The 27,332-nt window shown below is 42.0% G+C and overlaps 2 protein-coding genes across 2 annotated transcripts in view; both read right to left on the minus strand.

Annotated features, from left to right (window-relative positions):
* Positions 1–13,569, minus strand: part of scfd1 (sec1 family domain containing 1) — a 34,142-nt gene extending 20,573 nt beyond the window's left edge. Inside the window, exons 1-10 of the mRNA XM_080783542.1 lie at positions 13,513–13,569; positions 11,305–11,375; positions 10,699–10,787; positions 10,117–10,207; positions 9,365–9,487; positions 8,971–9,058; positions 8,769–8,858; positions 7,731–7,786; positions 6,661–6,746; positions 6,207–6,306 (exon numbers count right to left, since the gene is read on the minus strand). Of these exons, the coding sequence (XP_080639668.1) occupies positions 6,207–6,306; positions 6,661–6,746; positions 7,731–7,786; positions 8,769–8,858; positions 8,971–9,058; positions 9,365–9,487; positions 10,117–10,207; positions 10,699–10,787; positions 11,305–11,375; positions 13,513–13,543 (825 nt within the window). The 5' untranslated portion in view covers positions 13,544–13,569. The remainder of the gene's footprint in view (positions 1–6,206; positions 6,307–6,660; positions 6,747–7,730; positions 7,787–8,768; positions 8,859–8,970; positions 9,059–9,364; positions 9,488–10,116; positions 10,208–10,698; positions 10,788–11,304; positions 11,376–13,512) is intronic.
* A 584-nt stretch (positions 13,570–14,153) lies between these two features.
* Positions 14,154–26,712, minus strand: g2e3 (G2/M-phase specific E3 ubiquitin protein ligase). The gene is made up of 16 exons (XM_080783575.1): positions 26,603–26,712; positions 25,749–25,815; positions 25,159–25,256; positions 24,534–24,635; positions 23,068–23,192; positions 22,684–22,852; positions 22,131–22,237; positions 21,686–21,802; positions 20,563–20,687; positions 20,250–20,358; positions 19,580–19,879; positions 18,756–18,913; positions 17,820–18,004; positions 16,992–17,164; positions 15,841–16,052; positions 14,154–15,503 (listed from the first exon to the last, which is right to left on the minus strand). The coding sequence occupies exons 2-16, from the start codon at positions 25,795–25,797 to the stop codon at positions 14,953–14,955; spliced, it is 2,580 nt and encodes an 859-aa protein (XP_080639701.1). The 5' UTR covers positions 25,798–25,815; positions 26,603–26,712; the 3' UTR covers positions 14,154–14,952.
* Positions 26,713–27,332: the final 620 nt, after the last annotated feature.

Raw genomic sequence — 27,332 nt, forward strand, 5'->3', positions numbered from 1 at the left:
TCAGTAAGAAAACCGGCTAGATACTGCAGTAGTGCAATAGCTCACTATAAAGACATGCTCTTACAAACCAGAGTGATTTGTCACCGTCTTACCGGCTACTGGAACTACAGACTATATATTAGTAGTATTATTAGTAGTATTATTAGATTTAGAACCAGGGCTGATCTGTTCAACGCATTAAACAAGAACACCAGTGCTCTGGAGACATCATGACCTCATTGGTTGACTTATTCTGTGTGGGCTCTCCAGACCTGCTCTAACCACAGCCAGACAGATGGCAGATGACAGAAAATAAAACAGGTCTTGTGTCAAAATCTTGATTGCTGGCACTTTCACTTGACTCTGATCCGATTCTACGAAACCCAGCAGGTAAAACAAAGAGGCTTTATGAAGTTTTCTTATTGTACGAAAACCACAGTTCATCTCCTTTTTCATTAAAAAAGTCCAGTTATATGGAAATGTTACAGGACTTTAGTGTGTGCACATACATGCATGCACATGCATGCATGCGCGCGCGCGTGTGAGTGCGTGCGTGTCTACACACCAAAAGTCAGTGGACAGTTGGACGCTTTCTAAGTCGTTTTTTGGTTCCAGTGGATGGAAATGTTAATGCTAGAGTACAGCTTCAACGGCATGGAAGCTAATCGCAGGCATCAACATGGAGTTCGTCCCATCTTTGCTACTAGAGCAGAGACAGACAGTCATCTGTTTCTCCATTATTCTGGGATGGCTTTTCTCTAGCTGGAACATCGCTGCTGCCCTTTGCTTCCAGTTAATGTTGTGCGTTTAGGCCAGGTTCGCGTTTGACGTTCCGAATAACTCCCCAGAGTTGTTCCTCAGCTCTGGAAGAGTGGTGGGCACATGGGGGGGGACTGTCATTCTGGAACAGGACATCGCCTTCTGCAAACCGTTGCCACAACATAACTGTGCAGAATGGCATTGTAGCTGTAGATTGTATTCACTGGAACAAAGGGCACTCATTCAAAACTAATTAAGAGGGTATGAGAAAGGGGTGCACCACGCCGCAGGGTGACAGCGGAGCCAGCAACACAGCAGAGCTCATATCTGTATAGGATGGAGTGGAAGGTTGTGATCCAGGGGTCCCGAGTAGATGTCGGCCAGTCTGTACCGTCGCAACTAGAAAGGCTCGCAACGCAACTAGAAAGGCTAATTAGGATTCGTGATGGGTATCGTTAGGTTTTTCATGAGTCCTAATTTAGGATGTCCACTGACTTTTAGTGTTTTTGTATCTATCCGTATCGCTGTCTGTCTTAATAATGTTTATTTAGGTGTCGGTCTCTCTGCATGACCGTGCGTCTGTCTGTCTGTCTGTCTGTCTGTCTGTCTGTCTGTCTGTCTGTCTGTCCGCCTGTGCTCCCAGTAGAGTATTGGTTAGCCTTCTTACATCGTCACTAACACTAACAACTTCTGACAGGAAATGGCTTCTCTTCACCAAACATCATATCATAATAGCTCTGTTGTCAAGAGCGACCAACCAACCACCACATTGACTGGAAGCCGTCTGTGTTCTGCTGGGTGGTGGCAGACGGACTCAGTTCAGATTCTGACATATTTATAGGAAAGAGGAGAGAGCCTGGCGTCAGCCGTGTTACCTGGCAAGATCCCTGCATGAGGATCCAGACCAACGCAACACAACAGCCTCAGCTGTGACTCACCGACCGAGGCTTCTAAGAACAGAAGGACAGGCCGTGCAACACACACTGTTACCGTTAAAGGTCTTTACGATACCAAAAATGAGTCGGCGGACATTTCACATCAAACTATTCATATTTAAAATATATTCTATACAGTATATTCTCCCCTCAGAGGCTGGTGTGTGGCCGGGTGTGCACATGTTGGTCTGTTTGTTTTGTTTAACTGCGTAAATGCGTATCTTGTATTGTGTTCTGTGTCTATGTATGTCCTGTATTTTAAAATGGAAAACCTACAAAGAAAACTACAAAAACATTACTGACACAACACCACTTCGGGCAAATTAATCACACACAAAAATGCCCCCTATTTTATGCCACGCCCAAAATACACCAAGTCGAAAGTGGTTAAAAGCGACACTGTACATTGCAGGCCAGTGAAAACAGAGAAATGACAAGCTAATATATCATTAAAACAGATGTAATAACAAGTTATTGCTCTAAAATAACTGTATCATCGTTATCCAACACTCTGAACTGTTTATTAGTCTGCTTAAGCAGACTAATGTTATTGCACGCCGATATTCTTAGGCTACAAGGTTAACCCATTCTGGGCGGGATCCCCTTTTGGTGTTTCAACTAAGCATTATGTTATACTTTAGCTATTGAAAAATAGCAGATCTACAAGCTCATAGCGCGCCACCGAGTGTGTGTGTGTGTGCAGGGGGGGGGGGGGCAATTTCCTACTTCCCATATTGCGCTGCAACGTAACTCTAGGATGAGCCACCCGAAGGGCGGCGAAATTCTAGTAATAAACAGGTTATTAATCTATTTTATATTACTTGGTGATTTACCAGTCACTAATGAATCATTAATATATATAATTGAAGGGATATACATTACATGTCAGTATAGACTATAGAGAAAAGCTTTCGCACACCTAGAGTAGAGGCTTAGGAGCAGGTGCGTAGGAAAGTTTACATCAATAATAAAATAGAACTGGAGCATCAAAGAATCCAAATCATCAGTATATACACTTTAAGTTTTGTCACAGAGCGTATGTAACGCCGAGAATTAGGCACCGAATGGGATTGGCATCTGACCTATACTGCACATTCTGTGCCCCAGGAACCCTGGGCTCATTTGTTCATATGGTATGGGAATGTCCGGGGATCTACGAGTTTTGGGGAAGAGTTACATCTATTGGGGGTGCAATTTCCGATGGATCCATTTGTACACCTGTTAAACGATGATTCTATGTTACCTCTTACGGCAAAGACATGCAAGGTCTGGTTGGCTGGACTTATGGCAGCCAAAAAGATCATAGCCCAACGCTGGAATCCCCCACATGATGTTTCAAAAACACATTGGCTGCGAAGCTTTCTGGACATTGCTTATCTGGAACTGTCATCGGCAAGGATTAATCAGGCCCAAGAGGGCACAATTTCAATGTGGACAGACCGAATATCAGACCTGAAAGACTTACTGACCCGGTGATATTGTAATGGATGTGTTGTGGGTTGATTATTCTGTGAATAGGATGGGGGGGGGGGGGGGGGGGGGGGGGGGGTTTGTGTGTGTGTGTGTGTGTGTGTGTGTGTGTGTGTGAATGTTTTGAGTTCAGTTTTGTATACTGTAAAATTACTATGCTGGGTTCTTATTCAGAAAACAAATAAAAATTGAATGAGAAAAATAAAATAAAATACGCCTGCAAGTGTACAGTCAGTGTGCAGGCATATTATTATAATCTGATAGAACTACTATTCTATAGCAGAGAACATAACTGTGCCATGTCTCTTTAAGTGCTGCGTTCAGCAACACTGATAAGGATGTCAACTGGATGCAATCCAGTGACAGAGAGAGAGAGAGAGACAAAGAGACAGACAGAGAGAGGGACAGACAGACCGACCGAGAGAGAGAGATACAGACAGCCACACAGAAGTATTGAGAGACACAGATGGACATACCGGGAGAGAGAGAGAGGGGGGGGGGGGTGGTCCAGAAATAAGAGCATAGCTTAAATTAGCTAAAGCGTGTTTATATGGTAATAAATAGTTTTATGGCAAAACACAACTTTTCACAAGTGAGCAGGTCTACACTAGCCAGGAAATCTGACAAATCTGCCAGCGGGAATTTAATTTGCTCTTGGCCTAGAATGTGTTAGTGAAAGGAATCCTTTTGAATCAAAGAGCACTTGTGTATACTAGTTACGGGGCCATTTAGTTCGATTTGTACATTCCCCAGAGTTACAAATGAACACTTTAACACCGAGTGGGGATTTTGCTGTGCAGTACCAGATTCTAAGCAGGGTGAGTTTCTCTCAGTAGGAAAGTACATGTACCGCACTGTATTCAATTTGAGAACGTCTGAATCCTTACAACTCGTCTCTATTCGTCCTCCTCCACATTTTTCAGACAATGCCAATTCTACTCCAGAACGCACGCACGCATGCGATACATTTCACTGTTAAATATGGAACTAATCTAGGAGAAGACAGGGTAACTCTGGATGGGGTTATCAAGGGGGTTGTGTGTGTGTGTGTGTGTGTGCGTGTGCGTCTCACATTTTCTCATCGTTACTAGACAGCGCAGCCCCGCAGGGATGTATAGGAACTGGACACACAACCGTCTCTGCTATATAGATTATGATAGCAAACAGGTGTGCATGACTGCACATGTCAAAATGTCCACCGTTGAAGGGTACATGCTGACGCACAAGAAATTATCGCCTACATCTCCTGAGACACATCATCTTTCACTGTCTCCCTCTTTGACGCACACACGCACGCACGGCAAAAGTGCAAAACCACCCTAATTGTGGTTTCAAGCGTTTTGTGCCTGAGCCAAGGCACACCACAGGGCAAGTGTTTTAAGTCTTATCACTCTGTAAATTATTATTTTATTTATTCTTGTCAAATACAATGTTTAAAATGTTTTAACTTTCAAGATAAGAATAAATATAGGTAAGAATAAATATACTGTACTGTATATTGCAACAATAATGTGCGGTTGTTGCTACAGAATCCCCAAGCACACCTGTACTTGTATCACAGCACACCACCCTGACCTCTAGTCCTCTACCCATTACCACTGTGTTCTTAACCTAGTCCTCTACCCATTACCACTGTATTCTTAACCTAGTCCTCTACCCATTACCACTGTATTCTTAATGTGAGCCTAAATATCACTACAAGCCCTAACTTGAAATGCAAGGAGCAGCTAAATATCCTCACATTTCCCACATATTTAATTATTTTCCCTCACAAAGATGCCAGTGCATGTTATCTCTCTCTGAAGCCGATCTGTATTCTCTGGGGGGTTGTGTCCAGTATGACAGATCTATGTTCCCTGGAGAGACATCAGAGACCATCCGTCTCAACAACGAGACCGTTTGTATCTGAACATCAATGACATCAACATACTGAGACCTCTGTTCATCTGCTGTAGCTTAGGGGTGGGGCCGTGGGGCTAGATGTCTGGGCACCAGATCACTGAGCCCTTTTCCACGGCTGGCGAAGATCTACCAGTGCCAGTCATATCAGTGAAAAACATAATACAGCAATACAGATTTGCTCAATAACCAAGACTATGAAAATTGTGCATTACGACTGGGGGTGTACTTGTACATCAATCTGCCTCACACTACAGAAACAGGTGCTTCCTGCCCTATTTATACAAGGCTTACTTTACTTACTTGTACTTTTTAAAACACTGACTATAGCAAATCACCCCACAAATCACTAATTAAATGTTGGCTGCCTGATTTTAATATTAAAGATTACGACTGAGAATAAGATGAATTTGACAATATGACATCACAGAAAAAGATATATTGAACTGCTATTCTGCCCGACAATAAAATTGATAAATCCAAGAAGGCATCACTATGAAATTAAAAACCACAAAAAATATATATATCTTCTGTAGAAAGATAGCATGAAATTATTATCGTGAGGATGCACAGTTGGACAACGTCAGTAATGTCCCTCCAGCTGGAGGGAGCAACGCACACATGATTTAATTTTCTTCTTCTGTTGTATTTCTTCTTTTAAACGTCTCCTTGAATATCACACCGTCCTAAAATGATTTCTGGTGTTTGGTGAAAACACCGCCATCACATAAAACCAGATGGTGGCGAGTCTCACTGTCCCGCCAACAACCAGGGGCTTGCCTTTCTGGCATAAGGGTGCAAGCTATACTAAAATCATATGCTACCTGATAGTCTGGACAAAAATGCAAATGAAACACCTAGCTCACGACGTGCAACGCATTGTGAGCTTGTCGATTGGCTATTTTCGGCGAAGATATTTAGAGGCAATGTAGAGGCAATAAAAGGAGGGGGGGCTAGTAGAGACCCCTGGGGGACCCTGGTCAACAAAGGGTTTCGGACAAAGTGGTTAATGAGTGGTGAAGCCGTCTGGTAATCGGACGGGCACAGAACATAGTTATTCACCATGTCAGTATGTATCACTGGTTGGCACTCACTGTTTAAGTCGGCTTCATTGGACTGGAGGTAAATGTACTGTACAAATACAGGCAGACAGGGGATTCTCACCAGTACGTCGTGGATCAGTGCCTGATAGGTCCAGGTGTGGTGTAGGGGCGTGGCAAGGTCAAGGTTCCTGTCGGCCAGGACAAACAGAGGTCTCTGGAAACTAGTAGAAGGATGCAGCGTGGGAGGAAGAAAAGAAAAGATATTGTCAAGCTAAGCTGTCATTCCAATGATACCATGCATTCAATTAAATTCCTAATGTGATGATTATTCTCCAACCATAGCCAGTACTTAGGCTACAAGGTTAATTGGATTAAGTCAATGGACCCTTCGCTGAGCCCTCTGCTAGGGTGCTTCTCACCCATTGAGATGCATGTTAAATTTCTCCAATTTCCCCAACAACAAAAGTAAAGCTCTCGTTGTAGCGCTTACATCATCTTGTTTTCTAAAAAGGAGGAATTACTTCATCTTGGAGTTTTTAAAGCCACTATAAAAGGTAAATCCCGCTCTTCCTCACCTGAATTGTCCGGCAGCGATGTTGTCTCCAGTAAACAGACTGTTCCTGGCGTCACGAAGGTTCTCACGTAGCTTCTTATCCAGCTTCTACACACACACACACACACACACACACACACACACACACACACACACACACACACACACACACAGATATTAGGGATTTACAGAAACTAATTATAATTATAAATTATTATAGTTATAAAATCACTAATTTAGGTTATTATCATCTCGTCATTAATAGGGTTAGGATCCAGAACCGGATCCAACATTGAGGAACCGGAATCGGCTCTATCACATTTGTAACTTTGAGAACCACTACAATAAGAGGTGATAGACAGTACTTCATTAGACACCCTGGAGTCGTTTTTATGTGTCTAAGAGGTGATAGACAGTACTTCATTAGACACCCTGGAGTCGTTTTTATGTGTCTAAGAGGTGACAGTACTTCATTAGACACCCTGGAGTCGTTTTTATGTGCAATGATGTCTTCCCTTTGTATTTAGGGTTTCTTCCTGGAGGCTGAACCCTTGAGAGTCAAACGTGCCAATGAAAAACACAGTAATATAGTGACATCACACTATCAGCCCATCCCCTAACCCCTCCCCCTTTATCATACAACTACAGCTGTGGGTGCGGCTTCAGTTCAGGTGGATCACCACCCATCACCACCCACCAGGCAAACCAGGCAGACTGGTGGGGGTGCCCACATAAAAACGACGTTTTAACAAATACTGTACACTTTTTTGAAAAGATTCTTCCTCCTTATATAACAATAAGACCTGATGATCATGTTTTAGGGTGGAAAAAATCATGGCACTCCATCTTTAAGGAACAGGAACAGTTAAAATTCTAAAGAATCCTCCAACCCCATGAAACAATATTATCAGATGAAACTCCCTGTAAACACATTCAATCATCAATGAACATAAATGTATACACTGATGATGACTTTATAATACTTGTCTCGCAAAATACCCAGAGAACTTGTAAGACGTTTAAGAGAAGCCATAGCCTTAAAATCAAGGACTTTCCTTGTTTTTCATAATTATGTGAAGCGGGTAAACTCACCACAGCCACCATCTCTGCTGCGTTCCCCCTAGGACAGCGAATGATTGGAACCGCACCTACACAGCACAACATCAAACACACATTTTCATATGGGTTTGATTATCTGGCTCATATAGGCTACCATCTTATCTTAGCATATCAATTATAAAACTGAATCAGGTTCTAATAGTAGAGAACAAACACGAACAAATAATTGGCTTTAAACTGTACGAAATGCCAGAGGGGTGGATCTTACTGCATCAGAGGACATTGTTTCACGTAAGCTGTCAATCAATATCACAGTACAATATTGTAGACTCTCTATATCGTCGCTTTTGGGCGGGAAACCTTGTATCTCCATATTTAAACTTTTTAGGTTTTATTTATTTTTTTCATAGTAGGGCATCCTACGTCATCATACAAGAGTGTCACACTAAACTAGTGAAAATAGCAGCTCTACAAGCTCACAACGCACTATTTTCACATGTTTTGTTTTTTTAATAATAATAAAAAGTTTTTTCCACCCGACAGCAACGACATGTTGCTGTGATTTATGTAATGTGACAACCCAAATGTACAAATAACTAAATTATTTATGTAATGTGACAACCCAAATGTACAAATAAATACCTGAACCATTTAAATGAACCCTAGCGTGCCCATGCTGGGGCAACAGTCGGCCCATTTTCGCCACAGGATATTTTGTGTACAGGGAAAAAAGGAGGGGCCCTTGAATAGACCCCTGGGGGACTCCGGTCAACTAAGTAAGGATTTATAAGGTTGATAAAGTGTGATTGTGGAAGAGTGGAGGGTGGAGTGAATTGAATTGAGTGGGTCTGCTGTCACCTAGTGGATATAAACGACTGCTAGGGAGGAAGAGAGTGAGGAGACCCATTCTTATCTCCTTGACATATATCTTGTTTGTTATTTAGCATTTTCTACTGTTATTGCATTATTGTTGTATTTGTTTGGTTATTGCCATTTCGATTGTGCAAGCACTTTGTAACTTTGTTTAATAAAGTTTTTATTATTTTATTTAAGGAGGAGAAACGTGCTCACCCAGAGTGACGAAGAAGCAGAACAGACTGTCCACGATGGTGTCCATGATGGCCTCCATGTCTGTGTCCACCAGGTCTGTCCTGTTGATGGCTACGCACACACACACACACACACACACACACACACACACGATAAGCTAAATATATACATTATTCTTCTATGTTTGCAGGTTTATGTGTGTGTGTGCGCGTGTCTCTCTCACCATGGTATGATATGAGCTCTTTGTTCTGATGACAGAGAATAAACATGTCGTCTTCCAGAGTGATGAAGTTCAGATACTGGTCATACACCTGCCGCACGCACGCACGCGCACGCACGCACGCACGCACGCACGCACACACGCACACACGCACACACACACACACACACACACACACACACACACACACACACACACACACACGCAAGTTGTTTGATGTTCACACATTTCACACAGATCAAGCTTTACACTTTACTGTCGAGTAGCTGATGTGGATACAGACATTTTGCTAGGAGAACCGGTGGCTACAGTACCGGTATATCAAAAGCACCAATTGTGTCTAATAACAGGTGGTGCTGCACTGATGTCCACTACTTTACAAAGTAATGCTACTGACCTTGGTGACTTGGTTAACCGCGTTCGCCGCTAAAGCAGCACTAGCAATGTCCTCTAGTTTACTGCGGCTGATGGCTGAGATGAAGTTCAGATAGTAGGACTCATACAGCTGGCTCCGCAGGTCCTACAGACAGACAGGTACAGAGACAGAAATATGTGTGAGTGTGTGTGTGCGTGTGCGTGTGTCGATGTAGATTCACCATACTGATATTTGGATGGAAGCCTGGGCCATATACTGTATATATAAACTAACCACGAGCTGGCATGACAAAGAGCAAAGCCAAATACTAGAGGAGAATGTGCTATGTGTATCCTTAGGTGCCCATCATGAACAGTCAACCCCGTCATTTGCAGATTCAAATAAAGAACTAAAATGTTTGCGTGCGTGCGTGTGATTGCCTGTACAAGGTGTAGTTTGTATATTATGGATCATGGTTCATTGGTTTCTCTGTGTGTTTGACAAACGGGCATCGATTAACGCGGACGTTGTCGCCTGGATCTACGGCAGGTCTGCTCAAGAGGAGCGTGACAACGCAAGCGTAAAAATAAGCTCAACAGAATCCAGGTGCACGAAACGAGCACACTCGCAACCATTTCACAGGACAGCGCCCACAGAAATACGCTTGCTTTGTCGCCCCTCGACTTCTCTGTGCGTACAGAAAAAAAAAACGCAGGACTCATTGAAAATGAATTACTAGGCACATTAATCACTGCTCATCTGAAAGGACCTTTAGTGTGCATGTGTGTTGTTACCTGACAAATCCTGTCAATATTCTCCTCTGTTGGCATGATGAAGTAGATGGCTGGAACGTCAGGGATAGGCTCTCTATCTGAATGGAGTAGACTACACACAACACACACAGATACAGACACACACATTTGTATATTGTCACTGCTGTTGTATGCTACTGACTCACCTCACCTGCCAGTGAGGAGCCCCTACCGGGAGGACGTAGAGCCTTCGTTCTACTCCTTCCGCCCAACACTCCCTGCTGACAGGTGCTGCCCCTGTCCGTAGGAGTACATGCAGTGATATCACCCTCCCTGACCGATTTCCCTCCCCCGAACAATTGCGTTTGTATGAACACTCGACAAAGCCAGACACAACACGGTGGATTCCAACCCACAACCTCCGTCGTGGAGGTGGGAAGGCACCAGTGCGCCACCCGAGTCGCTAACTTTTAACGTTATGGCCCACATTGGCTATCCAAAGAGTGATCCAGCAGAAACTATTTCCGCTAGGGTGTGTGTGTGTGTGTGTGTGTGTGTGTGTGTGTGTGTGTGTGTGTGTGTGTGTGTGTGTGTGTGTGTGTGTGTGTGTGTGTGTGTTCTTACAGGTGCAGTGTGATGCCCATGTCTCGGAGCTCTTTAACAGACAGTAGAGGGGAGATGATATCCTGTCCAAACCGGTCGTAGATCAATACCTGAATGTAAGAGTGCTCAGGTGTCACACAGCAGGAAATAAAGTATATAGTTCTACCGGCAGCAGTAATAATAACGGATCTATGTATACAGACAGACTGTAATAGCAGACTCTACAAATGCCTTATTTTCAAAAAACTTTAAAAAGAACAGATGTACAAGTGATTGCACTGTTAGCTTGCTGTATATTTCCTATTTTTTAATAGCCAAAGCAAAAATCCAAAATGACAAAGATGCTTTCCCGGTTTTAATGGGGTAAAGTAATAAAGACAGCTGAACTTTTTCCAATACTGTTGTATGTATTGCAATGTATGATCCATTCATTTCAGTTCCACTCATGTTAAAGCCAAACAAATCACATGAGAAATGTATTCTATTATCCATGGATGACCCTAATATATATAACTTTTATTGTTAGTACTAGAGGGGGATAACAAATGAACAATAAATGTACTTTCAACACTGGTACAGCTCTGAGGTGAAGTGTGATGCATGTGAAAGTAACCGTGTGTACCTTACCTTCCATACTGGTTCAGCTGCTGTGTTCTTCAGAGGAGGAGAGTTGAAGTTCAGCATGCGCCGCAGGGCAGCTGAAGATGCGCACACACACACACACACACACACACACACACACACACACACACACACACACACACACACACACACACAGTTATTAAAAACTATCTTGGGGAGGGAAAAAAGTGATATTTTTAATACACAACTCCCTGGCATATCACTTGTGTCACGTGTGTGTGTGTGTGTGTGTGTGTGTGTGTGTGTGTGCTCATGTGGCCTAGCCGATTATTTTGGTCACGTTTCCATAGACCTTCTGTTGGTTTCACTTTCTCTTGCAACATCTGCTGCTAGTACCAGCTCACTAATTAAACCTATAGTATCTACTAACTAGTGACTATGGGGCCGGTAGTGTCTCAGGGGTAGAGTGGCCACTTGGAAACCGAAGGGTTCAAAGTTCAATCCTGCACTCCCCCACAGTCAGTGTCGAAGAGTCCTTGAGCAAGACTCTGAACAACCCATAATTGCTTCCGATGTGCAATAAACTAGGTTTGCTTCCGACCACCAGGGAAGTCAAGCCATAGACATAGGTTGACGCCTCCGTCGGCTCTGAGTTGTGGGTATCTGGAGAGGAGGCAAGCTTTTGTGACGCACACAAAAGCATAGCGGAAGCTGGTCAAGCTTCCGTGTGTGTCACGGAAGGGGACGTTCGATAGGCCATAGGCAACGTAAACATTTGTTTTCTCGTGCCAAAGAAACTCCTTTGGATTGAATTGATCAATCCTGGAAAAGACGCGCTGTGATTGGCCAGTAGTCACACCAAGTAGACCACTAGACCTACTGCACATGTAAACAGAGATGTTACCCTTAAACACTCTATGCTATTTAAATATTCTTGAGAATAAAATGCTATTTGTCCCAAAGTGACTGCAAAAAACAAATGCTGTTATTTGTTTCAAAAAAGCTGTATATACATAGTCACCATTTTCAAGTTTTTCAACTGTTTACTTTTAATTGACCTGTATTCAAAATGTACTTGAGTGAAAAAAGCACAAATATATCGGCATCAAAATGTACAGTACTTAAAAGTACCAATATTACTATTGGTGACACTATTGGCTCCTCGTGAGAGACTTCATAGCTTTCCGTACGAGACAAGATAATTGGCTTTACAACCCAGATATTCTCAGCGATACCTGGCAATACAAGCCAGACATCGTTGTGTCAGAGATTCCTCACCGGACACCACTGCAGCGGGTTCTAACCTAGACAACCAGCTCTAGTTTGAGCAGTATTTTATATTGTGTAAAAGTACTCATTGTGCAGAATTGTCTCAGTTCAAGTTTTCCAAGAAATATAAAAACGTTTGAAAATAGCAGATCTACAAGCTCACAAAGCATGACATCACGATGCATTGTGAGCTTGTAGACTGGCTATTTTCAAATGGCCAGTATATAGGGCTGAAGTGGTTGGTCTATGTTTTGTAATAATAATCTACCGGTAAATCTTCAAAGTAACTAAAGTGTTTAAATAATCATGTAGGCATAAAAGCACAATATTTGAATATGAGATGTAGTGGAGTATACATAATATACAATAAGTATATTGGAAATAGTAATAGTAAAGTTCAAATACCTCAAAATTGTACTCAAGTACAGAACTTAAGTTAATGTACTTGCAACCCACATACTGTACACAACAAAATCGTCGTCCGTGTTAATGTATCCACATTAACTCTCAGTTACATTAACACATGGGTTTTACAGTATAATAGCCTACTACTAAACAGTAACCAATGACTTTAGGATTGTTTACTACGAACCACATTAGCAGACTGAGCTATTTGGCTATGGCTACCCTGGCTACCCCAGCACTGCCAGCAGTCAGTGTTTAGCTAATCCTAGCTAGTGTTTAGCTTGACAGCTACCAACCATTCCTCACAGCTTGTATTTACGCGTTTCAAAATCAGCAAGCGTTCTTGGCAGTTGTACAAAACTGAACACTTATTTATGGGCTAATAACAAACACTATGAATGGAGTTAATTGGCAGGAAGACGCTAGCTGGACTGGAGGCATGCCACCCTATGCATCTCTGTCGACATAAAGAAACTAATTTTTCCTTTGGACGTGAAATATCACGTTACGCTCTGAAAAGTGCATCGGTCTGCCAAAAAAAGGGAGTAGAATGACATGAAATGTTGAGTTTAGTCAAACCTTTCTGCTTCTCCCGCACGGACGCCGCCATGTTTTGTGTTTATGTGCGGTGACGAGGAATCAGATGACGTGGCACGGTGGCAGCGGACTAGTGCTGTCGTCGTAGGATGACGTCGAGACGTGGTTATGGTGACACCTGGTGGCCACTACTAGTAATGCACGCTGGAGTTTCTAATGAAGACTGGAAACCTTGTATACTGTATAGTGTTAGTGTATAGGCTATTTCACAGGCTCACACATATCTTTAATATCGGACAAACTCAGACATACATGTCTGAGATTTAAAAAAAAAACGAGCAGTTCTCCCAAATGTAACCAAAATGTTGCATGTAATCTGTAAACAAATGAGTAGTAGCCCGACACTCACATGGAACATTTCGTTTCACTTCAGGACATATTAATGGTAGCGATTCAGGGCTAGAGACAGGCTAAATGTGTAGGTGAAATACATCAAACTATATCTGCTTTTTTTATACATTGTTTTTCCTTCATTTGCCCCAGGACAGCTTGGCAAAACACCTAACAGCAAAGTAAGTATGGTTTATGTAATAAGACTTAAAACACTCAAAATCAGGTTGAAAGGTTTATTTCTGAAGGCAGAAATCATGTTACTCATCCATCATTCACAGTTTAGGCTGATGTCATTTTGTACGTGACTACTACTAATTGTAGTCTAAAGATAAAAGTAAATGCTGTAGATTGTTTATCTGACAGACAAAGAAAGGCCTCTTAAACGGCACATACAAGACAACTCACCAAAAAAATATGAAGTCGAAAAGAGAGGAAAAGTGAAATCATAAGAAAAAATTATGATCACAAAAAATATCATCCCTAGTTGGCACCAAACATATTTGCCTGTGTTGTAGTTGAGTTACATTATAAAAACAAACACTTTAACGTGCACAAATGACCCAATGCAATGCTTGAACTGACTTGTAAATAGTATCCCGAAAACTATGAACTGCAGTAGTGCAGTAGGAGTTACTCCTTACTCTCATGTTGAAATGAAGTGGCTGGTTAGGCGACACAGCGCAAACAAACGTGCCACAAAGATCAGTTTTTCTTTTGAGACGATGACAAAGGTTATCATGACACTCAGCCAGAGAATAACAACTATAGAGATACAAAGAAATTATGTCATCGACATACAGAAACAAACTACATGATATAAACAGAGAGTATTCTCAGTAAAGTATAACTGAAAATGAAAATTTAGCACCATTCATTTGAAGGCCAGATCATCTTTCCCAGTTCTCTGATCCTCCTCTCTCAGATTAACACATGAAAGGTAACATCTATAACGCTTTACCATCCCTCAATCTGGCTAATCCACCGTTGTGTCGTGAAGAAATCTTCTAATCTCATTTGTTTCGTTGGCCTACTAATAAATAAGGAACGGTAATGCATAAACCCCCCCGATCATTACCTCTATCTATCCATTCATGTGTGTGTGTACTTGTGTACAGTGAGTTCCATGCTGGCCTTAAAGGTCGGATATGAAGAGACCACAGGTAAAGATAGATTGTTTGTGCTGGGATCCACCACAGGAGAGACACAATCATCATCTGCATTCCTCCTCCCATCTGTCGCACATCCCTCCACTGCAGCATCACAGTCCATCCCTCCATCTGTGTGGGACTCGTCTCCATTCCTCCTCCCATCTGTCGCACATCCCTCCACTGCAGCATCACAGTCCATCCCTCCATCTGTGTGGGACTCGTCTTCGATCTTTCGGGCAGAACTATTCCTCTCTCCACCTCTGCGTTTGTCCCACTCTCCTACGTCTAGCAGAGAGACACCTCCTACTCCTCTCCTCCCGTCAGCTCTCAATCTCTCCTCCGCCTTCTCCTCGTCGTCTCCCAGGCTGCTGTGGGAGGAGGAGGGGTGGCGGAAGCCGACAGTGGGACGAGGGAAGAGACCCACGGCAGGAATCTCCTCCACCCCAGACACAAAAAGCAGGAGGTCCTGGAGAGATACAGAACTCCTACCAACTGTGACAAGAAGAGAAGAGAAGAGAAGAGAAGAGAAGAGAAGAGAAGAGAAATATATCAAAACAGAAAATTTTAAACTAACAGACTTAATCTTGCTCAAGTAGATTACTCGGATAATCAAAAAAGCATGTTATTTCTTATATATCGAATCAATATGGAAGTGATTTTTATAATCAACTAAATCGATTAGTCTGATTAACCTAACCCTGCATTATACTTTGTAGTAAAGGCATTCAAAATGGGGGAAAATAGATGATTAATAATTGTAATTCAAAGTTTGAAATAATGGTGATATTTGAAGTCATATCACTCAGTACTAATGTGATTTTTCTTTTACCTTCACACTCCAGGAGAAAGTGTCTCCAGTAGCTGAAGACAGCCGTCTCTCTCTCCGCCCTGTCTGTCTGCGTGGAGAAGTTTACAGTGAAGAGCCACTTTGTGTTGTGAGCCGTCAGTTTATCTGCTGGACTGCAGAACGTTGCATAGAACACAGCTGGAAACAGCTGGACCTGATTGAACACACCCAGAGTGCACAGACCCTCACGGAGCCTAGGGACAGAAAGAAAAATGACAGTCATTTTCAGTTTGAACTTTACTGTTAAGTCCTGTTGTGTTTCAGACCAATAAAGTGCTTATCAGTCAGCATAGCACACACACACACACACACACACACACACACACACACACACACACACACACACACACACACACACACACACACACACACACACACACACACACACACACACACACACACACACACACACACACACACACACACACACACACACACACACACACACACACACACACACACACACACACACACACACACACACACACACACACACACACACACACACACACACACACACACACACACACACACACACACACACACACACACACACACACACTTGTGAGGACATCAACATTTTAGGACAGTGATTTTAAGAATCAATTAGCAGATAGCAGCGACACACTGTCAGCTTGTAGTTAGGCTATTTTCAGTGCACGACACCAAGTATAAATCAGGTATAACTCAGACGATATCCCCTAAAACTAAACTCTAAGTGCTATATTTTGCGCCACCCCTTACCCCTAAACTTATTTGCCATGTTTTACCATTTTGAAAAACATTTTCAAATAGTTCAAATAGCCGATCTACAAGCTCACAATGTGTCGATGTAGATGGGCTAGGTGAACTATTTAAAAATAGTTTTTCAAGATAGTAAAATATCAAAGAAGGTACAGTAGGTGCACCCAAGATAGGGCCACACATGTCTAATCCTAAACCCAAGCTGAATTCTTTCAATCGTACACGAACTAAAAAAATCTAACCATGATATATTTATCTTGTAAGGACCAGGAAAATGTGCTCACAATGTCTATTTCTCACATTTTACTATACTTGTGGGCACCTCACAAGTATAGTAATACAATCTCCCACACACACATAAACACACACGTGCACACACACACCCCTACCTCTGCAGTGGTAGCTGCATCCTGGTGATCATGGTGAAGTTCACGAGATCTTCTACCAGAGCCTCTTTGTCATCCAGGCTGCTGATTTCTCGCTGACAGCCGGCCACCTCCAGGAACTGCCAACACGATGCTACGGCCTCCTTCAGGTCCTCCAGTGACCCCGCATCTGCTATCTACAAGACAGTCAGCCAATCAAACGGACAGTCCATCAATACCACGTTCAATCAAACAAAGTGGGGTCCAGGCAGGGACCCCCACACGGTTTCCAGGGGGTCCCCCAGCTAAATTAGTTCAATATGTAATTATGTATCATTATCAGTTTAACCGCTTTAACCATATACTACAATTTTTTAAAGAATTGAGAAAATAAATCCTTGAAAAGAACATCTTTTCATATGTGGGGTCCGTGGCCTAAAACATATCAATCAGGGGTCTCCGATATGAAATGTTTGAGAACCACGGTATCGGATAACTAGCCAGTTGGCCGTAAAGCTAGGCAACCAATTCCAGTGAGTTGACCATGACCAGTCAGTGGGTCAAGCCATCCTTGAAAGCTGCGGGTGTTAAGAATAGCAGTAATAGTAGTGAACGATTCATATCGTCTGTCGGATGGAGACCGGTACTTTTCAGGATTCAAATTTAAAAACGGGCGAAAGTAGCAGATCTACAAGCTCAAAATGTGCCGATTCAGGCAGCATTCTGCTACTTTGGATACTTCTGTGTGACGCAGTAGTATGATCAAGCGGGGCATTCATTTACGGGTAAAACAGAAAAGCTGAGAATACCGTCGATGGCCTGACGGCAACGGTTGGCTGTAGAATGACTCACCATGTTGACCTGCCGTGTGCAGTGTGTGTCGTGAGTCATGTGTGTGTGGGTGAGCGGAGAGTCTCTGGGGTGGTTGAACAGGCACTGGAACAGCGCAGGGGAGAAGAACCGGACAGGAGGTCCGCCGTGGACCAGAGCCAACGCCAGGAGACAACCTACGTCATAGTACAGGTCCTCACGGAGAGCTGCGCGGACAGACACACAGATTAGCATAATCAGCACTTTACTAATCACTAGGTTTGTCACAGTGGGAACAGGGCTGGACAATATAGATCAAATCAAATATCATATTTTATTTTTTACCAAATACCTTGAGCTATATTGATATACTTTGACATATTGTGACATATATTCATTTAATGTATAGAAGTAACAAAAACAATTTGATCTACAAACTGTGATAGCATCGTGATAGCCAAGTCTCATATCACAATATCAATATAATACATGTATATATTTATTGGCCAGCCCTAGGAATATACTGTATTCACGCTGGTGCAAATTCTTCCCAGAACACCTTCAACAGGGGTAACGGTATTTTGCACTCAGAACACTTTTGACGCTGTACGCACCCTCCCATGTTGATCAATGACGTGAGAGTAAAGCCTGATTTAAGTACTTTGCCGAACGACAGTGTTGTTGCCAAAAGTAGCTGATCTACAAAGCATCACGTATTATTGATCACAAAAGGTGTTGAATATATATGGTATTGATGCTCCGTGAATTCGCCACTCATAAATGTCCAAATTACGGTACAGAAGATTGCACCGCCGCTGCTAAAACCACCCACAAAGAAAACCCTACTACAGTTACTACAAACCACATACATACAGTTACTGAGGCAGACAGCCGTGTCAAGATACACGCTCTCAGACTGAACATCAATTATACATACAGTATAGTACACACACAGTCACACACACAGTCTAGACATACCCTGGGCATCCAGCGCCAGGTTTTTGTGTCTGTCTGGACCTTCGAACACAGGACACTTCTGGATCTGTTCTACCAACAGCTTCAGGAAGTAACGCCTGGGCACATCATCACCGCCGCAAGGGATGCTGGGAAACGGAGTCCTGTGGCCGCCTTTGAACCTTAATACAGAAGTCGGCGAGTTATTGACAAAGAAAACACCACAACATACATGACTGGACAGGAAGAATCGGGAAACAATCTCCTCACAGCAAAAAAGGACCACAATGAAAATAAGCTCTTGAGTGCGTTTGTTTCATTCTTTTGACAGATACAGCAGTATGTGCAAAAATATATGTCCAAATTGTCCAGGCATGTGCATTTGTCAATAAAAACATGTCTGGCAATCAAACAATCAAGGCAAGTGTAAGGCTGCAACAATTATCTTCATAATCAATTCATATGCTCATTGTATTTTATTATATTAATCTATGCAATTAATTTAGATCAGAACATTACCAATAAAATTTGAAGAAAGAAATAGCACCGGATTGAGAATTAGAATCATCAATGTTAGCAGTCAAAACCATAACTGTTTATGCTTTTAACATCTTGGTGAAGTTGGAAATTCAAATAGCACATTGTACAGTCACAAACATTTCATGTTATTAAATTCTCTTTTGATTGATTAATCCACTACTTAATGAATCGTTTCACCCTTAGTTGAGTATATAGTCCTGTACAGACACGGGATCAGGTAGGAATTCGTTGAGACTTTAGGCCTGATTGCAGATCAGTGACTGGAATGAGTTGAAAAAGGATCTCATTAAGTGTATTGTGACACTGACCTGACTGTCAGTCTGTGTGTGGGGTTGAAGTCCGGTCTCTTCAGAAGGGACAGCCCTGCAACCAGAGCCTGGTCTCCACTCACCTCTACTGGGGAACCGGGGGGGAGGGAGCGGGGGGAGTGGGGGAAACGGGAAGGAGCCGGTTGTGCTTGGACTTTGGACGGGGACTGGGTGTGGATGGGACGAGGGGCATGTGGGGAAGAAGACTGGGGCTGAGAGTGGAACGACATGGAGGTGAGTTGGAGGGCTAAAGATTGGAGAAGCTCTTCTGAGGTTAAAGTACTTGTAGACAGAGACGGCCTGAAAGACAAAATGGAGAGAGAGAGATTTTTGTTTGGCTCAAAAGGGGACTATAGGTGATGACTATGTGTGACAGTGACCATGGTAAGTTTGGTGAAACCGCTTTAAACGGCCCCTGATGACGCAAATTATAGAAAATGGTTTGGAGAGTTCTAGCCCCTCCTATGCCCAGCTTTGAGTGTAAACACAGGCAAACATTGAAGACGAAAATTGTAGCCGTTTTACAGTAGGCCTCTAAAGAAAGCACAACACAGCCGTTTTACAGTAGGCCTCTAAAGAAAGCACAACACAGCCGTTTTACAGTAGGCCTCTATAAAGAAAAACAATCTTTATAAATCCTTCGCGGATAAGAAGAAAATTGGCTTTTTACCTCTTACAAGGGGCAGTGGAGTGAAGAGATGAGCGCTGTCGTTTGGCAAGGAGACTTCTCCTCTGACCTTTTTCGGGAGAAACACCTCCTCCTCTCTGGATGACAGAGGCTGGAACAGGACCAGTAGATTCACATTGATCAATTGATTGATTTTATTGACTAGTTGACAACAAATATACAATCAATCATTCATCGACCGACAGTTTGATTGAGTGATGGATCTAATGACTGGTTGTGACCAGCAAGCAACATAATAAAACAAGTAATCACAATTATAACAAATACAATAAGATGGGACCAGTACAAAAGTTACCTTTCCCATCTACAGCCAGCGTGCATTCATCACAAGCCCAGTCTGTAGTGTGTAGCTCCAGATCAGAACATTTCCGGTGTGTTCCTCTGGAGCCGCACAGCCTGCAGCGAACCACCGCATAGCGCCTGAATAGTGTACACAACAACACAGCTGATTATGTACTGGTGTCATGGAAAATACGAAATTTCTATGTATTTCATTGTTTTTACGTTTCTGGAGAGATATAGGGTGTGATCAGTATCCTCAGGGCAGCGTGGCGATTACTTTGATCTGACTTTACCACCCTAAAACAAGTAGATGGGAAATCCTACTCATTGTTTTCTTTCTCATGGGACCCCTGGGCCAGGCTTGTGTGTGTGTGTGTGAGTGAGTGAGTGAGTGAGTGAGTGAGTGAGTGAGTGAGTGAGTGAGTGTGTGTGTGTGTGTGTGTGTGTATAATTTTTCCTTAGAACAGCACAATATTGATTCACATGATATCACCTAGACAACAACACCACACAATGACAGCACCACCACAACAAACTGATCAGTAAACCAGAAACCTGGTATTTTAACTTCTTCATACTAGTGTCACACAAAAGTAGCAGGACAAATAGCCGATCTACAAGTTCAAAACGCTTCGTATAGATCTTCTATTTTGGAAGGGAAAAGTAAGAAAGTCAGAAAGGCTTATTGTCGGGAGGCGGCCTTTTTTCCGACAGCATTCTAGCCGACGGGGCAACGATCCGATCCGCAGCGGGGGGACATTCGCTGCGATGCGAAAAAGCGATGGTCCGACATGCGCTGCTCCCGTGCTTGCGGTTAGGGTTAGGTTAGGATTGAGGTTTCGGATCAATATGCTGTCGGAAAAAAGACCTGCACCCCTTATTGTCAGCCAAGAGAAAATGATCAGCCAAAGAAATGTGAGTTTTATAATTTTTGAATCAATTAAAAGTATTAAGTTTGTGACTAAATAACTACATTGGATCTATTGGAACACAGATTTTTCTTTTTCCAACATTTCCTGCAAAGTAACAGTTTCGGACATTCAAGGTTTCCAGTTCCACAACCAGACAGTAATGTCATACAACATAACATACTGATCACCGACACCGACACACACACACACACACACACAGCATACCCAGACTTGGCAGCGTGTGTGCGTCCGTCCGTGCAGAGGCAGATGGGAGCATCACAGTTCTGGTAGACCTCCAGCAAGTCCTCAAAAGCATGCTCCTCCAACTCCCAGGATGCATCTCTACAGGAGGTCAGCAACACACATGAAAATACAATTCAATTAATTGAAAGTTTTATAAAAGGTGTAGCAAGTTTTAATTGAAAATGATTTTTGTTTTTTTTCCTTTTTTTTGTTACAGAGTTACAGGATGAAATCGGTATTCCAATTTATGTTCGTTTGCTAAATAATAGAAATATATCTTACAATATCTATATAGCAATGATTCATATGGGAATATAGAACAATTTAACATTACATTTTAACAAAACAAAATCAAATAAATCACCTGCATTGCCTTTAATATACCAATACAATACAATACAATATAATATATAAAAGATGGTGTTACCTCTCAGGTATGTGTATTCCCATATGCAGCATCTCCTGTTGGAAGCTCTCCTTGTTGTTACACAGCGTACATCGAAAGAAGAAAAGACCTGCGCTTTGGGCCTGGTGCTGCCAGACAGAAACGAAAGCAAACAAAAACTATGTGAAATAATATAAACTCTGTAATCCATTAACCACTTAAAACCTATATACTTTTGTTTTACCAGGGTCCCCCAAGCCAAGTCTATACTATACTTAACCTGCCTTTTTTCCCAATTTAGTCTAGACCACATTTCTCCCCCTCCCCCCCACAAAAAAAGAAAAATCTACACGCTCTGCTGGATGTTGGCCTCATGCATAGAACAAGGGGGCGGTAGAGTTCACGTTGTGGTCAACTCAAAACTAATTTGCACTCCGAAATAAAAATAATTAAAAAAAACATATGCTTCAAATTGAGACGACAGCGACAGACATTTCGGTAGTATTCACTCTTCATCAGTGTGAAAATAACAGTGTTTGTTAAAAAAGCGTGCGCACACACACACACACACACACACACACAGTGTTTGTCCTACCTGGACACAGTCCCTGTGGAACCAGCCGTTATGACAGGCAGGACATTTGAGGATGCTGTAGGACAGTGTGGGTTCGATGGAGTCCAGACACACCGAGCAGGACTGAGGAAGACTCAGGTCCAAAGGGGCTGAGTGAGTCTGCACTGGACTGTGGTCTGCACAGAAAGACCTGAGGAAGGACAGAAAGACACACAGACAGGCAGACAACACACAGGGTGTTAAGACTTTCTGCCATCTTTGGCACACCGGCCGACAAAGCGTTTAATCTCACTGCAAATTAACATTTTCAGTCGACCTAATTGAAATTCTGACATCATCATCAGTGACACTTTCCTTTTTTTTAGGCCGAGTATAGATCAGGCGTTGGATATTAATTTGACTTACGGGAACAGGTCGGTGAACTGGAATATGAAGCGCAGTTTCTTTCCACAGGGGAAGTGAACCTTCTTGCTACACGATCGAATAGAGCAGCCCACTGACGCGCCCTTCTTCTTACAAGCCGAACACGTCTACACATAATACAGAATAAAACATGATCAACTTCCTACAAGTCTTTACACATCAAACCTTTGATAGATTAACGCCAGACAGACCGTCATCAACACAGTCTGTGTTTAATGCAATGCAGCATGTCATTTAATGTAATTAACCACTTGTCTTGAACGCTAGCGTTCTTATTCTGGACATGTCATAATAGGCAAGTATTCGGCAAAAAAGACGTATGTACAAGCAGTGACACAGTGTGTCAAATGCTGTTCCGTTGTGAGCTTGTGGCTTGGCTGTTTTTGGCAAAGAGATTGGGTGTAGAGAGAAAGTATCTGCTAAATGCCTAAATTATAACAACTAACTAAGCCAAGTTACAAAGTATAGAGCTCTGGGGGAACCCCGGTCAATGACGTATAGGATTTAAGAGGTAACAATCAGTGTAGTTTGATACAGTTCTATACCGTTTGTGTTAAATATTTGAAGATGTATTATTTAAAGGACCACTTCACCACTTTTCAACCCATCTTCTTCTTTTTGTTCTACTCTGTCTGTGTCTCATAGGAGGGCTGTGGGCAGTTCAGAAACCGTCCTCCAGTGACATCATCAATGGGGAATACAAGCTAATAGAAACTGCAGGCTTTCTAGTCCTGAAAAGTTGCAATGCGATAATGAAAATCTAAACTTTTTTGTAAAACAATCTTGTTTAAAAGAAATCTGCCTAATGATGTTGTCACTGGAGGACGGTTTCTAAACTGCCCACAGCCCTCCTATGAGACACAGACCGAGTAGAAAAAAATCGTGCCATTTTATCATGATTATTAGTGAGGACCTATTATATGAAGATAGGTTGAAAAGTAGTGAAGTGGTCCTTTAAATATTGTCATATCTGTGATATTACAAATGTTAACCGTATTATTTTGGGGGAGTAAGAAGTGTTTTTTATTACAAAACAACACTAATAGTCTAACAATGATCGTTTCAATCAAATTTAAACGATTTACTGTAACCTTAAAATAAAATCATGACACCCCATGGAGCAGATCGTATGTCGGGTGGAAACATCCAAATATCCAATACAGTTAACTTTTCAGGATTCAAGTTCAAAAATAGAAAAAGCAGCAGATCCACACGCACAAAACCGCTTCGAGCTTTTAGAGCTGCTGCTTTGGATACGAAAAAACTAAACCTTAACATTTGGAAATAGGGGGTTTCTGCCCGACAGCAATGAGATAGACCATGAAACAAATCATACACAAACAACTCAATGCACCTCTCTATATTTCTGTGTTCACAGTTGTTGTCGTTTGTGGCACTCATAATGAAAGAGGTTGTTCTGAATTTGGGAAAAAAGCTGAGTGACCTACCAGTCGAGAAGAACGCCGCACCTCCTGTTTAATGTCGTCCACGAGGAAACCACACACACCCTCATTTTCCTCCCCTTTCTGGTACACGCCACTGGACATCAGCTGCAACACACAGCGTCACATACACACCTTCAGATAGCAATGTTCAACCCGGGACCCACTGATGAGTATATTGCGAGTGGGGTAGCCAAATAATTGGCAAAACAGTAAGATATTATTGATAATATAATACCAATACAATATATGTCTTTGTGATACAAAGAAAATAGGAAATACAAGTATAAACTGCGTTAGTTCCATTGATGCAAGACACAACAGGTTGATTCTTGATCGTTACTAAACATGCTCTGAAAATGCATAGGGCTATGTGTGTTATGACATTTTACTTGACAATCAATTGTCCCACAAATAATTCTGAGGATCTTATAGATCTGTTATTTCTGCAATTTTACTAACACGTTTGAAAATGAAGACCATGTTTCAACATGGAAACTATTATGCTAATTAACTGCGATCATCTCAAATAATGATTAGGCGATTATGTAACAATTGACAGGCCTTGCGGCCCACCCATTTGACCACTTAACACACACACACACACACACACACACACACACACACTTACCAGACAGAAGTAATGGACAGTGAGTTTGTGCTCTTTCAGAGTCACCTTCTCGCCATACTGGTCAGGGTCATCGTCACTGTGCTTGCAGAGAACACAGCCTACAGAAAGAGTGCAATATTTACCACGTGGATGCTGAAGTCACATCGCATGATCTGTGTCTCTCTTTCATGCAATGCAATTCAAATCAGCCGTTGTTGTAGATAATGAAATGTCGTTACAATAGTGGTTACCAAACGCTGGGTGTCCATTTTTGGGCGGTTGTGACTGTGAGTTAGTATCCCTTTTTGTTAGGTGAAAACCTGACATACATGTACTTATTTCCACTAGTTTGGGTCTCGAGCCAAAAGGTTTGGGAAGTACCACGGTCCACCGCTAGTATTGCAATAGACCCACACAGTCAGGCAGTTGCATAGATTTGTATCATGTTATGGTATGACATATTTGATACACATAGTTACATTATATTTGTATCATGTTATGGTATGACATGACATGAAATGTTATTTGATATACAGTTACATTAGAGTTGTATCGTGTTAAGGTATGACATCATGTAATAATGTATTTACTAAATTGTCTCTTTTACTCACAGTCCTCTGCGCCCCTCGAGAGGCTATCTCTGTCTCTCTTCCTCACCATGTTTGTTGTGTAGTTTCCCTGTTAAGAAGAGGTACATTATTCTCACAAATTATGAATACTACTCACTATAAATCATTAATGCTATTTTCTACAAAACCACCTCATGCAAATGCTGACTACTGTGAGGAGTTCCATCACCTTATCTTAGCCATAACTTTAATTAAAGTACGATTCTTGCTCAAATGTGGTCCTTGGATCAAGACTGTCATAGATTGATTGAAATTTGTATTAACAGTTTGTAGAAGGCCAATACAAAAACTGCTACGAGGATAAAACCAGGAAAAAAATGTTTTTACATTAGGGTCCTCCAGTTTCAATTCATCAGGTTCTTTTTCCATCTTTTTTTTAATCGAGTTTAACTTTTACTTTCGTATTTACGATAGATACGAAAGTAAGTCAGACTCGGGAAAAAAAACATCATCATCATCATAATATGAATATTTGGGACGTCCAAATTCTCCAAAAAAGGTAAACAAACAAGGGTACCCGAAAGGGGCTATGGCTAATTACAGTCTTCATCCAACAAGGCTAAACATCAGCCACTACTTTGGGATAAATAATCCTCAGACAGATCGGTATTAGTCTGACATGTTCAAATATACATCGTATTACCAGATCTGTGCATGAATAAGTTAACGATGATTGATGCTCTTTTGGAGCAATGATCCTATAACCGACGCCATAAGAAAGAGAAAAGTACCCCCGCCGCGTAGCCTACACAATAGACGAAGCTAAAGTTTAGCTATACACTAATAACGATGTTATCAGACAGAACATAGACACAAGTATAAGAATATATAAATACCAGCTGTGTGTTTAGAGTCGCGGTATTTCAATTTGAGGTCATCTTTCTTTTTAAATCTCACTTTTTTTGTGGGAAATTAAAAGCAGCTGTTTTTAAACTTCGCACTTTTGTTTCCTTTTTTTCAAAACACCGAGAGGTACAACCTTTTCCGTTTCCGGCGGAAAGGACGTAACAAGCAGCTGGGCGCCAGTAGTCTCGCGTTGCCAGCCAGACTAACTGTTGCCCCCATATATATCTATGGTTGCCCCACGCAATTTACGCGAGACTCAGACTACCGTACCTGGCTGAATCCCCCCTTATACTCTAGCTAAGGATTTCCCCACCTTGATAGCAAATTATCAATAATATAAAATCAATATGCAAGGCAACAGGTGAAAAGGATATGCACGTGGACCCTTTAGGACGTCAATTATGCACCGATGAATTAATAAATCACTGGACTGCATGGGACCACCACTAGATGGTGGCAAGAGACCAGGGATTCACGTCTAATGTATTACATCCATCCGACAATCAAATTAAAAGGGCTAAAATATTACAGTATAATAGAATGACTCATTTTCATCCATCCATATGAAAATGTCACAGTCCAAAAGTATAACATACAGAAACAAATATTAAAATAGAATGGCTAAACTTCACAATGTAATGTCTGTAAAGTAGGCTAATAAATAATATAAAATATATAATAGTGAGAACAAGAACGAATCTGATAAAGGGCCACTATAGT

The sequence above is a fragment of the Protomyctophum bolini genome (assembly GCF_963924005.1).
Source record: "Protomyctophum bolini genome assembly, chromosome: 15".
Taxonomy (NCBI): Eukaryota; Metazoa; Chordata; class Actinopteri; order Myctophiformes; family Myctophidae; genus Protomyctophum; species Protomyctophum bolini.

Excerpts from the sequence above, each read along its gene's own strand:
- g2e3 (XM_080783575.1), bottom strand. The coding sequence starts at position 25,797 with ATGGTGAGGAAGAGAGACAGAGATAGCCTCTCGAGGGGCGCAGAGGAC. Across the intron at positions 22,238-22,683 it reads TCCACAGGGACTGTGTCCAG|CACCAGGCCCAAAGCGCAGG; the intron begins GTAGGACAAACA and ends TCTGTCTGGCAG. Across the intron at positions 20,359-20,562 it reads GCTGGCTGTAGATGGGAAAG|CCTCTGTCATCCAGAGAGGA; the intron begins GTAACTTTTGTA and ends GTCCTGTTCCAG.